This window comes from Ctenopharyngodon idella, chromosome 23 (genome assembly GCF_019924925.1).
Source record: "Ctenopharyngodon idella isolate HZGC_01 chromosome 23, HZGC01, whole genome shotgun sequence".
Classification (NCBI taxonomy): Eukaryota; Metazoa; Chordata; class Actinopteri; order Cypriniformes; family Xenocyprididae; genus Ctenopharyngodon; species Ctenopharyngodon idella.
The window spans coordinates 4,772,501-4,792,828 of record NC_067242.1 but is presented as its reverse complement, the minus strand read 5'-3'; the positions used below and the strand labels follow the sequence as shown (position 1 = coordinate 4,792,828).

The 20,328-nt window shown below is 37.8% G+C and overlaps 1 protein-coding gene across 7 annotated transcripts in view; it reads right to left on the bottom strand.

Annotated features, from left to right (window-relative positions):
• pard3aa (par-3 family cell polarity regulator alpha, a) overlaps positions 1-20,328 on the bottom strand; it is a 503,387-nt gene that overhangs the window by 323,038 nt on the left and 160,021 nt on the right. For 6 of the 7 annotated variants that reach the window (XM_051881687.1, XM_051881689.1, XM_051881688.1 and 3 more), the window contains exon 3: positions 4,124-4,307. The exons of the other annotated variant lie outside the window; for it this stretch is intronic. In XM_051881687.1, the coding sequence (XP_051737647.1) occupies positions 4,124-4,307 (184 nt within the window). The remainder of the gene's footprint in view (positions 1-4,123; positions 4,308-20,328) is intronic. 7 annotated transcript variants of the gene reach the window in all.

The window sequence follows — 20,328 nt, the reverse complement described above, 5'->3', positions numbered from 1 at the left end:
TTAGTAGCATGTTTCATGAGATGGTTACATAAGCAACAAACAACTGAAAAAGTGGACCGTCCAAGTGCATGATGGGATATCATGTTATGCCGAGCGAAAGGAGAGAAGGAGTCTTGGTAATGAGGGAGAGCGAGAGGGATATGGGGCTTGCCGGAGAGAGTTATTGGAGCTAAGCTAAAAAGATCCAGGAAGTGCAATGGAGAGAGGCCGCATGTCAGCCAGCGAGCCCCAGGGTAGAGCACCTGAACGCAGCACACTCCCGTACTAATGAGTGCTTGCCTCTCTGAGCCCACCAGGGACCTCCCCTGCTCAGTGCACAGGCCTCTGCCAGACACACGCTCCACATCTCCCTACACACTACAAACACTTTTATAAATATCAGCCAGCGCTCTCCGACTGCACTGCTGAAAATAAATCAGACAGACCAATGCCAGCCCACCTTCATTAAGATTCAACACCAGCCAACAGTGTCGTAAAGCTTTAAAGTTTTCTTTATTTCTCTCGACTTTTTAGCAAGATTACGCTTTGGTGTCAGGCAAGTCAGACGAACGCCTGATTCTGTATAATTACAAGCAAATTACATTCATTACCATAATTTACATCTCATCACCAATCCAATTATTAGTTGCCCTGACCTCTGCTGAAAGATTTTTTTTTTTTTTTTTGTAATAATCAAACATGAGGGAAGAGTTCTCATTCCCCCTTCTCTTACTTCAAAGAAGAACAATCAATGCAAATTCGGCAAGACGAAAACTCTGAATGTCCGTGATTATATGCTTCGGCAGCCGAACTCAAGGGCCATCGCGCCGCTACTGCAGCTGTGATTTTTTGTTATTGCTAGAGTAATACGCTCATCTCAGTTCTACTGGGATTCTGTTTTTTTTTTGTTTTTTTGGTAAGTCATCAAGAACAGCTCCCACTATTTATCTATCATCAATATAAGACAGCGAGAAAGACTGATGAGGAGAGCTGGCTATCTGTAATCAAGCTGGTCACTGAGGGCAAACTCTGTGATTCAGAGTCTTAGAGGAGATTTGGAAACAGAATAAGTCATATCAGTGCTTTTGCTATTATAAATGGGAAGATGATATTGTCCTGCTGTGTGGCACGCTATACACTAAAACTATGAAATACGAATTATTTTTTTTTTTTTTAAATTAACTCTTTCCCCGCCATTGACGGAATTGTCTGACTTTCCGTGTTTTCACTGTTATACGGTAGGGGGCGCCATCACACATCTTCTGAAAGAGTACTTAATTCCCTGATCAAAACGCAGGCGAAGAAGCAGAAACAAGTGAAAGCTTATGTAAGCGGATTCATATGTAAAATAATGCGATCATCAACATTAAACTGCATATAAAACAAAACTTTATATATACACTTTATATATAAAAAATACACACAAACACACACACACACACACACTTCAACTGGTTTGTGTGTGGATTTTGCTAACTAAGTAGTCTAGTTGATAGAACTTTGTAATCCACGTGGAAGATATGCATATGATCTCTAGGAGAATATGTGCAATGTGTATCTTGCTGTGAAGTTGTACAAAAAAACCCACACAAATATTTTTAGAAGAATTCAATTCCTGCTGGCAGCATTCACATGATGCTGGGGAATTCACAAGCTGGATGAGCTTGACTCCAGACCTCCCTCTGTGGCAGCTTAGAAAGCACAACAATAAATACAATCAATGGCTCAAACAGACAAAAGAAGAGCCTGGCAACATGGGAACACATTCACCTGTAGTACTATTAGTGTGGAAAGAGAACGGGGCTGAAATAGAGGCCGTGTGGTTCATTTCACAACTGCTCCTCTGTTCCATCAGCATCGTGTTTCTATGCACACCACATCATAAAATTAGAAATAGATCCACGCTCTCCAAAGCTTTATTCTTTATTCAATCACAAAATCAGAACTAACTAATATATATTCAAATGAGGCCGTATGATGTGAACTCTTGCGTGTGTGTATGTGTGTAGCTCAGGCCGGTCTGAGCTGTCACAGTTAATCATAGCTGTATCCTCTCTTCTCTCCACACCTGACTGAGTGTGTCTTGCTGTTCTCTAGCAGCGTTCCCTTGACGATTTCACCTGCCCACTCAACCCCGCCTTCCTGTCAAGGTCAGTCCCTGTACGTCCAGTGTCAAACACAACTTTAACAGAGCGCACACTGTGCTCTATGAACTCACACACCTCCGCTCCTCAGAGATCCGACCATTGACTGAACTATAGTTTCAAAAGAAACAAACAGATTTATGACAAGCAAGATTCAAGTTCACACAACTTTTGCTACTCATGGTGGTAATAAATGAAACGCCAATGTACTGTGATTCACTGCAGGCAACAAAACCAAGGGTGAAAATAGCACAACGTCGTTAAGTTATGAGAGATAAATCAGATCTCATGCTAATTTGAGTTTTGGTCCAAACAATCAGCAGGTCAAGAATCAGAATTACAATCAGTAGATTCAAAATCAGAAGACTTAAATTCAGAACAATGAGAATCATTAGATTCAAAATCAGAATCAAAATCAGTAGACTGACAATCATAAAAATCAATTTAGAATCAGTAGCTCCAAAATCAGCAGACTGAGGATAAGAAGAATCAAATCATAATCAGTGCTTTCAAAATTAAAATGAAAAAAGGAATATTCAGATCAGATTCAAATCATCAGACTGATGATCAGTCAAATCAGTACTTTCAAAACCAGAAGACTCAAATTCAGGACAACGAGAATCAGTAGATTCAAAATCAGAATCAATATTAGCAGACATACGATCGGAAGAATCAAATCATAATCATACTTTCAAAATCAGAAGACTCAAATTCAGAATAATGAGAATCAGTAGATTCAAAATCAGTAGACTGACAATCATAAAAATCAAATCAGAATCAAAATTAGTCTGCAGACTGAATCAGAAGAATCAAAATATAATCAGTACTTTCAAAATCAGAATAAAAATCAGCAGATTGACAATCAGAAGAATCAAATCAGAATCACCACTTTTATAATCAGAATCAAAATCAGAAGATTCAGATTAAGAACAATCAAATTAAGTAGATTCCAAATCAGAATAAGTAGACTGATTATCAGAAGAATCAAATCAGAATCAGTACTTTTAAAATCAAAATTAGAAGACTCAAATTCAGAACAAAGGAAATCAGTAGATTCAAAACCAGAATCAAAATCAGTAGACTGACGATCGGAAGAATCAAAACATAATCATACTTTCAAAATCAGAAGACTCAGATTCAGGACAATGAGAATAAGTATCTTCAAAATCAGAATAAAAAAAAAACAAAAAACAAATAATAATCGGCAGATTGACGTTCAGAAAAATCAAATGAGAATCACTACTTTTATAATCAAAATCAGATGATTCAGATTCAGAAAAATGAAATAAATGGAAAAGATCAAATCAGAATATTCAGAATCTGCCTCAGTAAATTGATTTAGATATCTGCACCCGATCGCCACATTACAATTATTCTAATTCTCAGTGTTAAGTGTGATGATATGTTAACATGTCCTTTGGCAAAACTGCATTTCTTTATTAGCCTAAACACAGGCTTTACTCTCTTCAAACTTAAATTAGAATGTCACTGTTTTCTGTCACTGCAACTTCCCGAACACACACATGAAATTAAATACATTCAGCCCAAACAAAGGCTGGATATAGGCTGTATTAGTTTATATTCTCATATATACACAACGCTTCACAGCTGTTATATATCACATACCCAATACTTGATTCGTCTTCAAGAAAATGCTCCCACATGGTACTTTTCTTTCCTTTCTTTTGTTTTGTTTTTAATTCTCCTTTTTGAAATATCTCTTAGATCCATTTTTCCTCCATTGCTGCCTAAACAAGTGGACCCTGCAAACGCGTAGCCTAATGAGAGTCTGCAAATTAGTGCCTGATGTAAAATTAAGCTTTAAACACCTTAATATTTCCATCATTAATGATTTACCTCACAGCGTCTGCGGATATAACCTCGACCTGCACATCACTAGTGGACAGACATTGAATTTGTTGATGGAAGCTTGTCACATTGCGTCATGTTAAGACTTAGTGTTAGAGTTCAATGCAACTTTGAATTAAGCTTTAACTCACTGGTCCTGAGGGCTGATGGAGTGACCTCGATCTCACTGCTGGTCTGGTAGGGCTGGAAGGCGGACAGGTTGCTGGAGTTGAGCTCCACCGTGCTGAAGAGCTCTGGACTCTGGGTGCCCGTGGAGCTGGCGCTGGTGCCGTCACCACCATGATGGGGGTCCTGTTCCTCATAGACTGCCACCAGCTGAAAGACAGAGAAACAAAATTGTGTTAATTACGCTGGTTGATCTATTTGACATAACTATGCATAAATACCCTTACTAGGAAAAAGCTTGGTAAAATATAAAGGATAAAGGATCTATAGACAAAGGCTATCTATATATTGATGGACATATCCATCCATCCATCCATCCATCCACCAATCTCAGGATTTTTGACCAGTTTTTAGAAAGCTGAATGAAACCGTACTATTCCCACCATTCCCCACACCCCCACTATTTTTATCTGAAGTTTTGTTCAGATTTATAAGATACCAAAGTCTGCATTTGAAAAATTGGTTATATAAAAATAAAAGTAAACAACAACTCCATCCACATTCATGTCATAGCTCTATACTCCTGCTTTTCAACAGTCTCATTTCTGTCTATTTTTATTTCTCTCAGGCAAAAAAGTCTCCAGAGCAATGAAAGAGCAACCTGTGAGCAATAAAATATTTCTCTGGGTCGACTCCTATTCTGAGAGAAAGTGAGAAATTATGACTTATACTATAATACATTTGAAAAGAATGCTTTTATTAAATGGCGAGCCACACACCCCTGCAATGCCGCAAAAAGGAGAAAATTGCACAGAGGAGGTTAATTCATCAGCTTTTGTCCTGATTTCTGCCGACATTAACTGTTCACACATCCAATGGAATAAATGGAACCAGCAAGTCACATGCAGGCATCAGGCAGGCCAACACAGAGACGCTATTGTGTGAAGCAGCTTGCGTCTGTTGATTTGTAAACGATGGTGCTCCCTGTTCACATTTGGCTATTTACTCCTAGCTCGCAGGCAGAACTGTGACCGGAGGAGTTTAGTTAATTTTTTTCTCTTTACCGTCCTTCTCGTTCATGCTCTGATTTTAATATGGATTATGATATGCCTAATTCAAACTGACTTCTCATTTGTTTCGTTGCCCCAATTAAAGCATGTTAAATAAATGCCCTTAAGATGATCCAGCCACCGCGCTGACAGACTGCTTATCACCATGACCACTACTTGTCTCGCATTACAGAGACTCTCTCAGCTCTGTCTCTTGCAGTTGGAAAGATTGCAGTTTTTGGAGACCAACTAGACTTTAGGAAATAAAGAGAACTAGACTTTTTTTCAGAGTGTCTATTTTCACCAAGTGCAAATACCTCACCTTGTTGGCAGAGGCTACATTAACTCTGCAAACCATTGTGATTGAGCCAGACAAAATTACAAAAGAAACCTGTCTAATAACAGAATCAGTGGTTTGGAGGCGGCTGGCATTAGGATTTGACGCAACTGACCCGAGAAGAAACTAATTCTTCTCCCTTTTCCCACAGCATATCAGCTCTGAGGAGTTTACTTTAAATACAAATTCAAGAAAATATTTGAAAAAAGGAAATAAAGTTTTAGGGACAGGGACAAGTAATGTCACAATAAGGCAGCATCCATTTATGATTTTAAAGAAGACTTATAATAAATCTTGTGAAAGGGGCATTATAAGTCTCTGGTGTCCCCAGAATGTGTCTGTGAAATTTCAGCTCAAAATACCCCACAGATCATTTATTATAGCTTGTCAAATTTGCCCCTATTTGGGTGTGAGCAAAAACACGCCATTTTTGTGTGTGTCCCTTTAAAAGCAAATGAGCTGCTGCTCCCGGCTCACTTTCCAGATGAGGGCGGAGCTTTAACAGCTCACGCTTCGGTTGCTCAACAACAACAAAGCTGGAGAATCTCACGCAGCCAAAATGAGGATTGTCAGTAACGGTGTTCAGCCTTACATTGTTCAAACCGGTGTCGGACACTGATGGAGAGACTCAGGAAGAAGTTACAACTTTTAGAATGCAACTGGACGTTTCTGAATGGTTAGTGGATAAATTTATGTAGTTGCTGTGGAGTTGATTAAACTCATCAACTAGCATGTTGAATTGACCCTCGTTTGTGAAGCAGTCCGGTGTAAAATGACGGCATGGCAACAACACTACTACAACTCTTCCTCTTCTCTAAAGCAGCCCAACATGGCCTCACCCACTTTGTTGCTTGTTCCCGAGGGCAGGGTTTATGTAAATTTTATGATTAGTAATGTCACCAACCCGGGAAGTAGCTCGTTGTAGTCCCTACCAGCCGTTTGTTGTAGTCCTTAAAAAGCGATTTCTGTAAAAGAAAATATCTCCCTTTGCATTGAACTTTGAGTGTCGTAACTTTGCAGATGTTGTTTATGCTCAAACAGCAACATTACACACTAACTAAAGTTAAAAAAGTGACATCATAATCAATGACCCCTTTAATAAATATAATAATATACACTGAATATGTCATTATAACAACTGTTTTATAATATACTACAATAGACTGAAGTGCAAATAGTATCTGCCACATCAAAGAAAATACTGCTATTTTCACATAGTGCACCACTGCCTTTCTGTGCATGTTGCTTCACTGAAAAAGATTAACAAATTCAAGTGACTAAAATAGCTGAGAAAATATGATTCTATGACCCTAATAATAATTAGTATCTGAATAGCTGTAAGTTCTTGACAAAAATCTCTTTAGCATCATTGGCTTTCATCCAGTTGTATTTGATTGACAGTTCTTCATGTTTAGACGCATGTCTGTTTGCTAATTGTGTGACTCAATTGCTTTTCCGCACACACTCCTCAATTGGAGAGCTGCCGCACAAACAAGCTCACGCTCACTTCAGCCTCCACTTGTAATCAAACGGGGTATTTGTTTATAAATCGCACAGTATTTATGGGGACTTAAGAGGCCCGTCTTTAGGCCTAAATGCACTGAAGCTCCATGAATAGCCAGTAAACTGCAGTTTTAGCTGGCAGCTACAGCTCTTGGCTGTTTCAAGAGTCCTCACGGGTCAAATCTGTCCTCACTGGAGAGGGAGAAAATGACAAAAACACTGCTTTTTAAGATTATAAGAAATCATCACAATTTCCATTTCTGCACAGTAGGTTCAGGTGACCATAGGGAGATCCAGATCTATTCTGGTAAAGTCAATCCAATCAATATAAGAATCAGTAAATAAGAAACAGAATCAGTAGTTTCATTTAGAATCATTTTCAGTAGATTTAGATTCAAAAGAATTGGAATCTGAATGATTCGATTGAAAACCTGTAGATTAAGAATCAGAATAAGTAGGTTAAAAAAATAATATCAGTAGAATCAGAATCAGAAGAATTGGAATCAGAATCATTCAATTCAAAATCAGTAGACTGAGAATCAGAAGAAATCATGGTTGAAATCATTACGTTCAAAATAAGCACATTGAGAATCTGAATAATCACAAAATATAGTAGTACATAAATTTAAACTTAGAATCAATAGATTAACCAATCAGAAGAATCAAAGTACTCTAAACATGTAGATTCAGAAACAGAAGAATCAGAATCAAATACTACCTTAGTACTGTACCACACACAAATGCATTCTGCAATCATTTAATCATTAATTAATGATTCATTTCTTTGTGTGTACTAATACATAACACTATATCAGACATACTGTCCATTCAAGTGAAGAATGTCCAAATTGTAGTAAAGAGTTGCATTTTATTTGCAGTTGTTGGAAAACTCACTTAACAGTTTAAACCACCACTAATTTTATTCCTAGCAAATACAGAAATGAGTCCAGCATATGTCTCAAATCCATGACTTGAGAAGTCTTCTTCGTCCTTTTAGAGAAAAGCATAAACAAAACAAATGAAAAACTGAAAATAAAGTTTAATGTGACCTTCATAGAAAAAACGCTCCAGTCTGAGGCAAAGAGATTGTGGGGTTTTGAGAAGCATCCACAGGCCTGTTATCTTAAGTGCACAAATTGTTCAAGGACTGTTTTTGTGCTACAGGCCCAGTTCATTTCTGCTCTATCACAAATTTGCAATACAATACTTGCTTCAATTTCTTCCTTCGTTGTTGTTTCTGTATATGGACATAAGATGATAAGAATGGACGTGTCCTGCCAGAAACAGAGACCGTTTGTCTGCACTGTTTTGAAATGCTAATGATGGTTTCAAATAAATCGGTGACAAATATGGGATGACGGATCAGTTTCCTGTTTTGGTGAGAGACGTTAGTGACAAGAAACCTCAAAAACATGAGAAATGCTGAAATTTAAACAAATGTAAGGCAAAAATGTGGGGCGACAGCCAATCCCTCTAGGGTGACATCAGTCATAAACAAATCGGAAAATACAAGTTTCTGGTGTATTCAGCATTTAAATCATATTGTTATGTGTTACTATTTTTAGATCAGATTAAAAGGGCAGTTTGGATGCTTTCATCCATTAATAAATGAATACATTTAAACTAAATAATGATTTTATTGACTTTGACACTGAAGACAAATCTAAGTGTCATAATCTTTTTTAAAGCATCCCTAAAGGTTCTAAAGGTCCTAAAGGTTCTTCCATGCTGGTTTAAATGTCAGTCTAAAGTATACTTCAGTTTTGTACAACACTTAGCGTATTGTACAAGAGAACATAATCTTTCAAAGTATACACCATTTGATGTGTCAACGCATGTGCACTAGTAGGATTCATCTTTCTTCAATGTCTGTGCAATTTATCTCCAGAAGTTATGACCAATAAAACTATCTTTGTAAGCGTTTAAACTAGAGTTGCGAATCTCTTCACTCCCACACAAGCGTTCATCGCTATAGGCGTATATTGTTGTTGTTTCTCCAGTGTTGTTGTAGTTGTGCCTCATCTGTTTCTTCGTCTGCGAATCAACAAACTGGGCTAGTGTTGCCACCTTTAGGACAATCTAATTAGTGCAAAAAAATAAAAGGTGTATAGGCGAGCTGAAAAAAAATAAATAAATAATAAAAATAAAAAAATAAAAAAAATCGACGCGCATACTGATGATGAAATTTACTTAAAGGATTAGTTCACTTCAGAATTTCCTGATGATTTACTCTCCCCCATGTCATCCAAGATGTTTACGTCTTTCTTTCTTCAGTTGAAAAGAAATTAAGGTTTTTGAGAAAAACATTCCAGGATTTTTCTCCATATAGTGGACTTCACTGGGGTACAACGGGTTGAAGGTCCAAACTGCAGTTTCAATGCAGCTTCAAAGGACTCTACACAATCCCAGCCGAGGAATAAGCATCTTATCTAAGCAAAATGATCTACATATATATACTTATATATACTTTTTAACCACAAATGTTCGTCTTGCACTAGCTCTACAATGCGCTACGTACAACATAATCATGTTGGAAAGTACCGATACAGTGTCTACAAAGCAAACTAAGCAAAGACTAATGGTGCGTTCACACCAGACGCGAATAAAGCATTAAGCGCGAGTGATTTACATGTTAAGTCAATGCAAAGATGCGAATAGACATCCTGTGGCACGATTCGTGCGAATGAGGCGGCACGAATGACGCGGCGCGAATTGAGCGTTTCGGGCGTTTGACGCGCGTAAGCACGAGTTGAAAAATTAAGTTAACCAATCAGGAGCTTGCTCTAGTAGCGACGTGATTACGACGTAGCGAGAGGAGGCAGAAATCCGAAACAACAATGGAGGACATAATCATCGTCGCTGTATGTGGATACCCGGAGATGTACGATACATCTTCATACTTTTATAGAAACAGGAATAAAAAGGATCTTGCTTGAAAGAAAGTGAATGAGGAGGTCAGACAATCTGGTAAGTTGTAAAAAACGCTCTTTACTCAATTTGAGAGATATATATATGAGACTGCAAGCTAGCTAAAGCCGGCAAATTGAGCTTATTCGCCGTATTTTGCAACTACTTTATCGCTGACGAGTTGATGTGTTTATTCAGAGGAAGTGTGCAGAAACGAGACTTCAGTCGCCTGGCAGTAGCCCCTCTCATGGCGTGAATTCGCGTCTGTTGTGAAGTGAATTTCACGCGCGAATGAAACGAATTTCACGCGCGAATAAAGTGAGTAAACTCAATGTTCAAGCATCCAACTACTATTTATTCGCGCAAGTCGCGTCTGGTGTGAACGCCCCATAAGTCAAATGCCCTTTAAAAAAAGAAGGTAAAACAACGATGTCGGACAATTTTGAAGTTGGAGGAGAGAATGAGATGAAGTTTTTCGCCCTACCGTGGTACTTCCGCCTACGTCATCCGTGACCTTTCCGGTGTGATTACGTAATGTGTTGTGTAGTTTTGTGTAGTAAGTTTTTCGCCCTACCGTGGTACTTCCGCCTACGTCATCCGTGACCTTTCCGGTGTGATTACGTAATGTGTTGTGTAGTTTTGTGTAGTAAGTTTTTCGCCCTACCGTGGTACTTCCGCCTACGTCATCCGTGACCTTTCCAGCGTGATTACGTAATGCGTGGCGCATCGCAGAGCTCGTGCAAGACGAGCATTTATGGTTAAAAAGCATATAAATGTTTATTTATTTTTTTTTAGAAAATGGATCGTTTCGCTAGACAAGATCCTTATTCCTTGGCTGGGATCCCTTTGAAGCTGCACTGAAACTGCAATTTGGACCTTCAACTTGTTGTACCCTGGTGAAGTCCACTATATGGAGAAAAATCCTGGAATGTTTTCCTCAAAAACCTTAATTTTTTTCGACTGAAGAAAGAAAGACATAAACATCTTGGATGACATGGTGGTGAGTCAATTATCAGGAAATTTCAAATTTTTTAGTGTACTAATCCTTTAAGGCACACTGTATGCATTCAATAGCATACACGTATAAAAACCTAAGTATATTTTGGGCTTTAGTCACACCCATCACTTCCTCTTATGCTCCAGGGTCAACCACTCATTATCAGAGTGAACAGGAAAAGGAAAACCTAAGGAAAGAAGTGAGGTGAATCTTCCCAGTGCCTTTCATGTCTGTCCCCTTTGATCTCGAAGCTTTCACAGTGGGAAGTGCCGGGCGATTACAGCAGGACCCTGATGTGCGGATCTGTTCCATTAACTTTGACAGGCAAGATATCATGTGATCTTGCTAGGATCAACGTGGACATTGTGATCGGCAACTATAGGATGAATCAGAAGTCGACCTTCATCAGAGATATTGACATGTAATGGAGACATCTAGACATTTGCATAAACAGAACAGCGTCATGTGCTTCAAAAGCCTTTTTGGAGCAGGATGGATGTCGTTCAATTGCTATCAAACAAGTAATTTTGACCTTAATAGCTGCAATAGCGAACAAGATAATACCAGATTGGAGTGAGGCATTCCTGCAGCTATGCCTATAATTACGACATGGGCCTTAAAATGACTCGCCTGGCAGCCCTGAGCGCCAATTTCCTCCGAGCAAACCTGCTGAGGATTAATAAAGTTTTATTCCTCATCAAATTCTCACCTCCAAACTACATTTCAATGGGAGCATGACAAGTATTTTATGACTGAACCATGAAAGAGAACCGGCCAACCCTCTGGCGGTGGTATCGCACAAAACCAGAGAAAGCTCAAAGTAACTCACCTCAACTCGATTAGTCGCCGTGGCTCAATAGACTGGCTCACGGCGAAACCTCCAATTGGCCGGATAAACGAGTGGTCAAAGTTTCATCAGTTGTCAGGGTTTTTTTTTTTTACTTTGTAAGTGAATCCACATGGAGCTCAAGGCTGTGGGATTAATGCGAGTGAATCATTTGTGTGAAACCTCTACTAAAGTCCTCTGGGCTATAAAAAGGAGTCTCACTGCGAAAAATAAAACTCTGTGAACTCATTACCAGCTAAAAAAAAAGAAACATTACGTACTAGAAAAATCTGAAGAAAGTGAAAAAGTAAACAAACAACAAACACGGCTGGAAAGCAGCAACACAACGTATCAAACAGCTTCAGTGTAACCCAACGTTCTTTGGCCTCTGGCAACTCAATTAAAGAAAGTAAATGTTTTACTAAAAGTTCATGGATGAAAGTAAAAAAATATATTTTTGCTCCCAAGTTGGTAGAAAGAAAAGAGGATTTAAGCACACATCAGCAATGCAATCTGCGTCTATTTCACAGCACAAACAAGCTAGTTCATATTTGAACGAATGTGCTCTCAAAGCCTCAAGAATTTACAAAACTTAAAGTAAGTGCAAGCATACTGAGTGTGTACGAAGGATGCCAGCTCACGAACTACATTTGGTTACAAACAACAGAACACATCTGCTTGCAAAACAATCGTCCATATCACGTATCCATTCGCGCCAGCCTTCTAAACTCAATCGTATGACAACATCGCCAAGTGCTTTGGACTTGCCAGGATTTCAAGGGTGGTTAATTTAATGGGCTTCTAATCGAAAATGTTCAATGGGACTTGCAGTTCAGTCCTAATGAAGGGTCATCAAAGAACATATGGTGTGCACTGTTCAGCCAAAACCATTATGTTAGTTGTTCACAGCAACTTGCAACAGGTTTTAACCAGGCTTTATTTCTATTATGCAAAATGCTCTAAAAACCACTCTGCCATTTCTGTTTCTTTCCATTTACCCAGCGCTTATTTCACCAATTACGGATAAAACTGGACGTTAAAAAAAAAAAACAACAAAGGATTTTTGTTAAGGATAAATGTATGAATGAGAACTGGCAAAATGAACAGATCAACAAAAGGATCCAACTGTTACTACTTACAAAAATGACTCCCAAACTAGCATGACATTTCTGTTGTTTCACAGTAAAATGCCAGCAGAAAGGTAACAGTGGGCAGTATGATTGTCATGTACTCACTTGACTTGATAATCCAGATTTAAGAGGCTTGACGCAGATGAACAATGAAATCACATTTAATAATCAAAAGGAACCATAAAGAGAAACATCAAACGTTAACACACGACAATGAACAGAGGATGACTGAGGGTTTAAATACACTATACTACGATGACAAGGGACTAATGATAGACAGGTGCAGGTTATTAGTTGACATGGCAACAGACATAGTAACAAAAAAAGGGTAACTAGAGAAACTAAAAAGACAGCCATGGAAACACAGGAAACAGGAACTAAATACACATGAAGTGAACATAGGCACAACAAGACAAAAGAATATCAAAATAAGAGTCCATGAAAACATCACGACAATGATAATATGTGACCCTGGACACAAAACGGGTCAATTTGTTTTCTACATCATCTGAATGAAAATAAGCTTTCCATTGATGTATGGTTTGTTAGGATTGGATAATATTTGGCTGAGATACAACTATTTCAGGAATCAGGAATCTGAGGGTGCAAAAAAAAAAAAAATATTGAGAATTAAAGTTGTCCAAATGAAGTCCTTAGCGACGCATATTACTTACAAAAATATTTTTTGATATATTTACGGTAATAAATAATTTATTTTGATATATTCCATGTTCAGACATTCATACAACAAAATATAATGGGGGCCATTAAAGTTTTGTGAAAATGATCAAAAACGCAGACGGTGGCTGGCAACTTTTTTAAAAAAACACTGGCGGGGAAAGAGTTAAACTGTAGCTTACTGAACAAATTGTGGCTCTGTCTTTAAATAAATGTATTTATAATTGCAATTTTCTTAAAGATAAAAAAAATCTCTTAATGCTGTAAACTATATAGGGTGCCCTATTAATTGCACATTACTATAATATTCAATGTTACAATTAACAACAGAGCCCAAAGTATTAAATTCCATTGCTATTTATTTTTAGATATAATAATCAAAAATTGAATGCAAACATGTGCAGGTTTTACATTAAATTCTAAAGCTAATTTAAAAACTTATGTTTTTACTCCAATACGTTGTTGAAATATAATCATTTACATAGTGGCTGTCATAAATTGTTTTCATTTTATTTAAACATACATTAAGACATCACTAACAGGTTAAGTAAAGTATGAATAAATAAGCTAATATAGTGCATATATTTAGCGAAATGCTCTTCTTTTGACTTAATTTCTCTAGTGAACTAACATGCTGTGGACCCTGAATGACTTGCCTGAGGTAAATGTAATGCTAAGTCACATACTGTTTACAAGCTGATTGACACGGTTGAAACACTGATTGAGCGATTACATGAGACATGAGATGCTAATTCATGTTTATTTTGTTCTATAACTAGTAAAGAGGTCATTCACTCACGCTCTGATCTGCTGGTTGAACTGAGGCGTTTATACAATGATTTGTCATGCCACACCAAGAGCATCAAAACGGCTTTTATTGTTTGAATCTCCTTTAAAAAATGAACAAAATTTGAGACTTTATTTTTTATCGAAAGTAACAAAACACAGAACTTATTGCAAATTATTGGACGGGAGGTGCGCTATATAATGTCTAGTGAAGTTTTATTGCTGAAACAGCATAGACTAAAAGATTGATCTTGGGATTTAGGAATCGATATTGATTAATTAAAATGAAGATATATATAAAACTAGGAGATTCATATGAAGTTCCGCACATGCAATGGACGGTACACATGTATACCAAACCGAAAAAACTGCACCGAAAATTTTCAGTACGAAGCATTTTATTTCACTGATCATTTATTTATTAAATGAACGAATGAATGAGCCTTTTCATTTGTAAAGTATTTAGTTCACTGGCTAAATAATAATAATTATAAAAAAAAATAAAAAAAATCACAATATGATTATATAATATTTACAACATTTTATAATAATATTATACTCAAACAGCACATATTTACATAGTACCTTAAAGGACATATCACTGTATTACCACTACCATCATGCTGTCTAAAAAACTTGGTACAATCTCAAAACAAAATCATGGAATATGTCTTATTTACAGATCTAGCATCTCTCTCTTTTTCTACTCTCTAATGCTGAGCATTTGTCATCATTAAGTTGCAAGGACATCCATAAAGGACTGATATTTCATTTACTTTCCTCCTCTGAAAGCTTACACACCAACTCTTTTCATTTTAGCCAGATTCTTCTGCCTATCTCCACCTCCTTCCATAAATCAAACATCCATCAAACTACTATCTCATACCATTTATCAGTGACACCCAAAACAAGAAGAATAAGGAAGAATAAGGTTTTCTTCGCTTTTTGTGGAATAACTTCTCTTACGTAACGCTCTTAAGCGACAAAGTCTGCCAAAGTATTAACTTTAAGGTCACACCAAAGTCTTCTCGGTTGAAGGTCTTTGATGCGAGGCCTACGCCCGTTTCCGTCACGCTTTACTGAGCATTTCTCATCACACTTCAGCCTTTGAATATTTCATCGTTTTATCTATCCATTATTTCCATAGCCCGGGCCTTCCTCGTGCGCGCCCACTGAGTGCTTAGCCCTGTTCTGCTTCTCATTAACAACATCAAATATTCAGACAATAAGTCCAACCCTCTCGCTCCAAATCCCCCTTGTGTCTCACCTTAATACATATTTCAAAAGTGCTGCCACACGGGGAACATTCACTCCGTGCTTGTGCCCGGTTGGGAACCTGCAGATAGGCGCCAAAATTAGCTCGGAACGAGGCAGCACGATAACGCTTGAAAGCTAAATGGAGCCTAATTTCGATGACAAAACTACGCCTCTTTGAGGTGCTGAAGAAAAACTGATGCAAATACGTCTTTTTTTGTTGACCTCTATTCACCGAGACATAGATATGGTGAGACAGGTACTTTTTGCACCTGAAAGTGATGATGAAAAGAAAAATAGAACGAGTTAGCTGAGGAGGTGGGGAAAGCGGCGTGAAAATACACGGCGCAAGCAAAGTTTAAACAGATTAGAGACTCATCCTTTCAAATCCACTTGGCCGAGATTTTTAGCGCTGGTCTTTGAAGTTTCTCTTGAGCTGCGAGAGTCAGGGGAAATGAATTCACTCGCCTTTTTACGCCCATGTTGCTGCTACCTACACAGTGCTGACAGAATGTAAAAATTCCAATAAGCTTTCCTCCCCTTCTCCACGTTAATGAAATAAACCCCTGGCCATCTGTATTACTTTTATTCGGCCCAGAAGGGAAGTACAGCGCGGCCTCAGCCTTGTTAGGCCTTTTGCTGCGATGTGAGGATTCGAGAAATCAGGTCGACAAAAAAAAAAAAAAAAAATCAAAACAATTACAGAGGGATGTAGAGCTCATAATGCTCATAAAGTCATAAAGTGCTAGCCACAATACTGTCTTTCAAACAAGCTCAAAAGAAGAGAAAAGCTGCTAATTCTAATACTTAAGGCAGGAATGGGGTCATGTACACTTACTTTTTGTGTAGTTTAGATGAACAATAGTTTAACACAGAGCCACTAAAAAGTGAACACTTAAAAAAATTAAAATTAAAAAAATAGTCAATAGTCAAATAGTTATTGGATGACTAGTAAAACCTTTTTTTTTTTTTTTGGCTCTTCAGAGAGACTTATTGAAGCTTGTTTCTGCCATGAAATAAAAAATAAAAAAGGTAATTGCAACTTTTTCATCTCACAATTCTGACTTTTTTTCTCACAATTGCGAGTTTATATCTTACAATTCTGACTTTTTTTCTCACAATTGCGAGTTTATATCTTACAATTCTGACTTTTTTTTTTTTTTTCAAATAAGCTCAACAATTTTGTTATAAAGTCAGATTTGCTTGATATAAAGTCAGGATTGTGTGATATAAAGTCAGAACTGTTAGTTATAAAGTCAGAATTGCGTAATATAAAGTCAGAATTGTGTGATATAAAGTCAGAATTGCGTGATATAAAGTCAGAATTGCGTGATATAAAGTCAGAATTGCGTGATATAAAGTCAAAATTGCGAGTTATAAAGTCAAAATTGTGAATATAAACTTGCAATTGTGTGATATGTCCAATTGTGAGGGAAAAAAGACTGATGTTTTTTGCAATTGCATGAGATATAAACTCACAATTCTGAGAAAAAGAACTTTATAATACTTTATATTTGACTTAATAAGACTCAATTCTGACTTTAAATCATGCAATTCTGACTTTATAACTCACAATTGTGAGAAAAAAGTCAGAATTGTAAGATATTAAATCAGAATTGCATGATAAAAACTTGCAATTACGAGTAAAAAAGTCAGAATTGTGGGATATAATGTCAAAATTCTGACTTTTTTACTCACAATTGCGAGTTTTTTATCAGGTAGTTGACTTTGTAACACACAATTCTGACTATAACTTGCAATTGCGAGTTTAAATCTCGCAATTCTGAAAAAAAGTCAGAATTGTGAGATAAAAATTCACAATTACCTTTTTTATTTAGTGGCAGAAACAAGCTTCCATAGAGGATAGTTTAAAATACAATTTAAACACTTTTTTTTTTCTTCTTTTTAAATAGAAATCTTTAAGTCATTACTGAAAGAAAACACTTTAAGAACACTTTTTTAAAGCCTCTCTAAAGAAAACTTGTATAAGACTATTTAATTTGATATTTGTCAAATTCTAGTGTAGTTCATAATGTGTATGTGTGCGTATAGTTCAGGTAAACACTACAGAGTATGGGGACAAAATGGCAATATCCAAAATGGTAGTCGGCAGACTGTTGTATGTAAAAATGTATATGGATAGCGGTCAAAAAAAAAGTACATTTTCCACTTAATTTAACTTGCAAGGCGCCGTCATCTTGATCACAAAGTTACCTGACAAAACCAACTTGGACAACATAGCAACCATCCGAAGTCGATTTTAACTAGATTTTCCAAGAGTGTGCAAAAGGAAACTTGAACTGAATATCTAGGCACAATCGATCCCTGCATGACACAAAAGATATGATCTGAGTGAAAGTTTTTAATAATACGATACTCTGTTTACACAAAATGAATTGCTAGCACGAGCGCCAACAGACTTTCACTTAGTCAAGTGAACTCTTGTTTATGATACTCTATTGATTCACTCAGTGTCCCGATTTATCTTGCTGTCTAAATATAGTTTCCAAAAGCACTTTCAGGTGTCATTCGTGCCAACCGCCTTTAGGAAATGAAATAAATCAAATCAGTTTCCCTACAGCGAGCTCCTCAGTATGCAGTCTCCCATTTCGTCTCTCTTTCTCTTCTTTATTCGCATTCAAACAGCAGCGTCCACGTCTCCCTTTCATACACGCAGCCCTCTATTGTGTGTATTAGTATTCCTGAGTTCAAACGGCGGCATTATAAGAACTAATATAAAAAAGTGCTCGTCAGAAGATGTGCCCTTCAATCCTTCATTGGATATGCACAAAATCCGAGAAGAAAGTAATTAAAATCAGCATCCAGGGAGGAGGCAGCTGCTGAGGGAGAGAAAGAAGATGGAAAAGCGGAAGAAAAAGTACTTCAAACGCTCAGGCCCCCCAGTTACAGTGCTATTACTCATCCGTGCGCATGTGGGCCGAGAACGGCCCGTCCTTGACATGCGAGCGTGGATCACCCATTCACTCGGCCTCGTGCTGAAGGCTGACGGACTCTCGTTGTGCGGCTGACTCAGATCAGCAGTGGGCCCGAACGCCCATGACAGTTTGACATGGAGCGTGTGTGAATGGATCTCTAGTGAGCAACATTGAATAAGGGCTGCAACTAGACGTGAAAAACTACTAGTTGGTGGGTGTCACATAGAACAGAACAGGATGTAGCAGTCTTGAGACACATTTCAAAACACTATATTTAGCCTAATGTTATGTGCCACACTTGAGAAACTCTTAACCACTTTCGGAAAAAAAGTTCATTAGGGTTCTAGGTAGAACTCTAGGGTCCTTGACTCAAACCTTTATGCTAAAGAAAAAAAAAAAAAGTTTATAAATTATGTTTTTTTTTTTTTTTTTCTAGTGATAAAGTATGTTTATAAGCTGTTTGTATAATCATGAGCTGTTCATAAAAATTAATCAAAATAAAATTAAATGAATTAAAACCAAATTCATTAATAAAAACAATCCATAAAATGATCCCATGATGTTTGGAAACTTTTTTTTTAGTTTGAGTCGCCTTTGAGATCATAAACTGATCAAAATACAGGATAAACAGTAACTATATGTGTGTAAATATATGTGTAAATGTCATTTATTCCTGGGATCAAAGCTGAATTTTCAGCATCATTACTCCAGTCTTCAGTGTCACATGATCCTTCAGAAATCATTCTAATATGCTGATTTGAGAAACATTCAAGAAATATTTTGTAATATTATCAATGTTGAAAACAGTTCTGCTGATTCATATTTGTGTGTCATGGTTTTTGATGGATAAAAAGTTCAAAAGAACAGCATTTATTTGAAATAGAAAAATTTTGTAATATACACTATATTGCCAAAAGTTTTGGGGCGCCTGCCTTTACGTGCACATGAACTTCAATGACATCTCATTCTTAATCCGTAGGGTTTAATATGGAGTTGGCCCACCCTCTATAGCAGCTTCAACTCTTCTGGGAGGCTTTCCAAAAGGTTTAGGAGTGTGTTTATGGGAATTTTTGACCATTCTTCTAGAAGCGCATTTGTGAGGTCAGGCAGTGATGTTGGTGAGAAGGCCTGGCTCACAGTCTCCGCTCTAATTCATCCCAAAGGTGTTCTGTCAGGGTTGAGGTCAGGACTCTGTGCAGGCCAGTCAAGTTCCTCCACACCAAACTCGCTCATCCATGTCTTTATGGACCTTGCTTTGTGCACTGGTGTGCAGTCATGTTGGAACAGGAAGGGGCCATCCCCAAACTGTTCGCACAAAGTTGGGAGCATGAAATTGTCCAAAATGTCTTGGTATGCTGAAGCATTAAGAGTTCCTTTCACTGGAACTAAGGGGCCAAGCCCAACCCCTGAAAAACAACCCCACACCATAATCCCCCCTCCACCAAACTTTACACTTGGAACAATGCAGTTAGGCAAGTACCGTTCTCCTGCCAACTGCCAAACCCAGACTCGTCCATCAGATTGCCAGACAGAGAAGCGTGATTCGTCACTCCAGAGAACACGTCTCCACTGTCCTAGAGTCCAGTGGCGGTGTGCTTTACACCAATGCATCCAACGCTTTGCATTGAACTTGGTGATGTAAGGCTTGGATGCAGCTGCTCGGCCATGGAAACCCATTCCATGTAGCTCTCTATGCACTGTTCTTGAGCTAATCTGAAGGCCACATGAAGTTTGGAGGTCTGTAGCTATTGACTCTGCAGAAAGTTGGAGACTTCTCTGCACTGTGCGCCTCAGCATCCACTGACCCCGTTCTGTGATTTTACGTGGC